The sequence below is a fragment of the Aplysia californica genome, unplaced genomic scaffold (assembly GCF_000002075.1).
Source record: "Aplysia californica isolate F4 #8 unplaced genomic scaffold, AplCal3.0 scaffold00662, whole genome shotgun sequence".
Lineage (NCBI taxonomy): Eukaryota > Metazoa > Mollusca > Gastropoda > Aplysiida > Aplysiidae > Aplysia > Aplysia californica.
The window spans coordinates 433,532-437,362 of NW_004797932.1; the positions used below are offsets into that span (position 1 = coordinate 433,532).

The window sequence follows — 3,831 nt, forward strand, 5'->3', positions numbered from 1 at the left end:
GCTGACGATTGGGAGGTGGCTGCGGGTTGACGAAAGGGAAAAGCGCGCCGCCGACGCTACTCCGAGAAGGGAACTGGACACTGGAAAGTGCAAGGGGTGGCAGATAGCGCTAAATGTATTATCCTGATGGGTTTTGTTCGGGGTTTTTTTTTGGGGGGGGGAGGGGAGGATTGGTTTTTTTGTGGGTGAGGGTTTTGTGTATGTTTGTATTTTTGTTTTGATTTGTGTTGTTTTGTTTTATTTTGTTTTGTTGAAAGAGGTGTTATGCACTTGCAACACAATAAGGTCATGTAAGTACCAAAGAGTAGAGGTGTTGCCAGAGTAACAAATGCAGAAAAGGAGGAGCAGAGATAAGGACGACAGATGTTTGATCAGAAAGAAGGAGAAAAACCACACAGAGCACCCACCAACCACTTAAAGGTATTCCCCAACAAAAATGAAAATGTGATGGTCACATCGATAGAATGAAGAGCATTACATGGACAAAAAGATGCTCTGAATGGAGGCTGGTTGCAGGATGTGTTGCTAACAGACCCCACCCCCCCCCCCGGACACACACACAAACCAAAAAAAGTCGTGTACAAAATTGCGAACAAAAGATAACAGACGATACATTTCCATTTTAACGCGAAAAACTCCCTGGTTATGTCAAAAGTCTTTCTTAAAGTGGAATAACGTATGACGATATAATATATTAGTAATAATATTGCATGTATTAGTAATTGAAACAACATGATCTTACATCAGATCCTACATCGTAACTAGTGGACGGCCTCTTGGTGATGAGCACGTTGTTGAAATCAAAATGCGCCTTGGTGGAGTTGTAAACCGAGCTCTGGAATGGAGCGAAAAATAAATACGCAGTGTGTTGAAATCAGGCGCTCATCAAACAATGACATCAAAGAAACCGGCATTTTTCTGGGCGTTGCGCAATTTTTTTTTCAATTTTATTTTGTGGGCTCAAAAACCTTTAAAAATGTACTTTTAAAAACACATTTCTGTGTGGATATTTCAGCTTAAAAGATGTTCATTAAAGGCACAAAAAACTGTAAATTTCCAATTTCGAAGGACTCTCAAGCTTTGGAAGTGAACAAACGTAGGAAGCCATTTTCTCGCTAGTTTTACCTTCGACATCAGGCCATCACCACCTTCTCCGGATGTAAATATCTCGATTTCTAATCAAGATAAATGGGTGTTTTCTTTCGCCAAAAGCAAAACAAATTTTTAATGAGCAAGCTTTAAGATGATATTAATAACTCTATATACCTAACAATTGACATGCGCCTGATTCCACTGCGCCGCCACACAATAATAATTATGTTTGAAAAATGAAGGAGTAAAAGCTGAAATTTTAACACAGTTTGATTTAATCTTTCACAAACAACCGTGGCTCAGTTTGGAGGATTTGATCAAACTGTACTAATTAAATGATAGCTTTCGCCTCTCCCTGGAGAAGAATGTGGCTGTTCCCGACTCAATTTGAACGAATTCGATCGTCAGTTGTGTGCATCAGGTAAATGGGTGGTTGGAGGGCGCCACCGGTATGTCCCACTTCTTTACTTTCCCCTTTCTTGTTTCTGTCTGTCTGAATGTCTGTCTGTCTGTCTGTCTGCCTGTCTGTCTGTCTTACTTTTCCCCAGCACTAAAAGACCATTATTGTGTCGATGTGCTTCTATTTACTCAAACAAAACAAACAGAGCATCGGGTAATAGTAATAATAATTGATAGCATTTGTATAGCGCAAATCCCCGCTCAAAAGCAGGTTCTATGCGCTTCACAATCCCAGCAGACCTGAGAGCATTCTGAAACAAACTCAACTTCCTGGGAAGCATACAGTGCAAGCAGCCATTTATAGACGCTAAAACAGTAACATACTGACAAGATCTTTCGCTGTATAACTGTATATCTTTGAACTCACGATAAGACGCCTCCACGCACGGGTCACAGCTGTGTTGTCTGCTCCGTAGCGCTGTCTGGCGAAGCTGACCACCCTGAGGAATAAAAAAGTATAAGTTTTACACTTCTATCAACACTATCTTATTATTTAAGAGGCAGGACCTCCGAATTTATCGTCCGTCTCCGACGTACTGGACCAGAGTCGAACAGGTGGAAAGCCTTGATTAAGACACGAAATGGCACGAAAAGACATATTCTAAAACATGAAAAAACACTTCTGACGTAGGCCTGTTTCAATGTGTTGATTCGCGAGTATTCACTGCAGAACGTTTCGATATTTACTTGGATTTACTTGGATCCAGAGCTAGAATCATAGCAGGCGGCACATGTCCATAGCTGCTCATCTCTCCTTTCCAGCGTCCACCTCAGGGTCTTCCTGCTAATTGTCTCCATGAGGCGCTGGTTTGAGACACGCCTGACCACTCCTCGGAGCAAACTTTTTTTCGATATTCTGCCAAACACGTTTCGGAGTGCCACAAACACGTTTCTTTCAAGTTGTTCGATCAGCCCTCGGTCTTCGCAATTGGCCCGGTTTTCTGCCCCTATGGGCTGGCTGTCTCACTGTGGTGTTTCCACTGGTGGACTGGATCAGAGGGCCTGCCTTTTGCTTTCGCCATGAAACGCCTGAAAAGGGCATCGCGCTGTTTCTGCGTTTTCTTTTTAAAAAAACCATCAGAAGCCATGAAAAACCTCTGGTAGTCACGTACCAGTTGGTGGAGAGCCCAAAGCCAACAGGTGACCTCCGCAGCTCACGGAACTGCGCCTCAGCCACACTCTGTAGAATATTGCACAGGTCTGACAGCTTCTGTTGGTGCCCTAAGCCCACCTTCTGTTTCAGGACATTAACATGTCGTATCGTGGAAAAGAGTAACCCTCTGGGCGGTGCCACTGACTGAAGTGTCTTTAGGCCATTCCCAAAGGAGGGACATTTCTCGTTCATGCACAGTAGAAGTGTAAATGGGCTGATTCATCAATGTCACTCTCATAACTGTGCCTGATCTACAACAGGGAACTGCTACTTTTTATTCTCTAATCCTTACTATCGTCATTTTCCCTCTACTTCTTTTGTTTGTTTGTCACTCTCTTGTAACCCGCTATTTCCGGGGTGCCTTTATAGTAGAAGCAGACTTTGTGCTGTTGAAGCTAGAGAAGTGAGCAGAGTAAGTATGATTCCCTGTAAGGACTTCTCTGTTGACATCCACCCCTTGGCGCTCATATGACCTTATGCAGTTGCGAGCCCCGTAAAACCTCTACTAAAACAGGAAAAGAGTGACGGGTGTCACACCATACCACAAGATTCCCATCGTCTACTGACCACTGGTCAACGTCCCTGGGCTCCGTCCTCCAGGCGTTCTCCAGCATAAACTCGTACATGACCTCGTTCTGATTGATTCCCTCGGGAGTGAGGCCGATGCCGACCATGCTGGAGTTGGGGAACCTACGTCCGTGAAACGGGCCCTGGGAATGGAGAAATTATAAAAAACCTTGAATAACACAAATATAGACTAATGACCAAAATCTGATAGTGTAAATACAAATAGTACACCAATACTATGAAATGTTTTAATGCTAATGAAAAGATATAAAAAAGCGATAAGGACCCGCGACCCCGAGAAGTACTATACCTTTTCTCGTTCTCCTTTGTATTCTTTTATAATAATGGGGTTTTTTTAGTTTTTGTTTTGTTTTTTATTTGCTTGGGGGGGTTTTCGTCCTGTTTTTTCGATTTTGGTGCTGATATATGTAAGTTACGTAAACGTGTTCCAACAGGGTACATATTGTTATGCTTCGAGAAAAACAAAACAAAAAAAGGGATGATGAAGATGATGATGATGATGATGATGATGATGATGATGATGATGATGATGATGATGA

General features: G+C 42.7%; 1 protein-coding gene across 1 annotated transcript in view; it reads right to left on the reverse strand.

Moving 5' to 3' along the window:
- LOC106013110 (alpha-N-acetylglucosaminidase-like) overlaps positions 1 to 3,831 on the reverse strand; it is a 32,192-nt gene that overhangs the window by 7,118 nt on the left and 21,243 nt on the right. Inside the window, exons 7-10 of the mRNA XM_013087943.1 lie at positions 3,247 to 3,414; positions 2,664 to 2,785; positions 1,919 to 1,991; positions 743 to 835 (exon numbers count right to left, since the gene is read on the reverse strand). Of these exons, the coding sequence (XP_012943397.1) occupies positions 743 to 835; positions 1,919 to 1,991; positions 2,664 to 2,785; positions 3,247 to 3,414 (456 nt within the window). The remainder of the gene's footprint in view (positions 1 to 742; positions 836 to 1,918; positions 1,992 to 2,663; positions 2,786 to 3,246; positions 3,415 to 3,831) is intronic.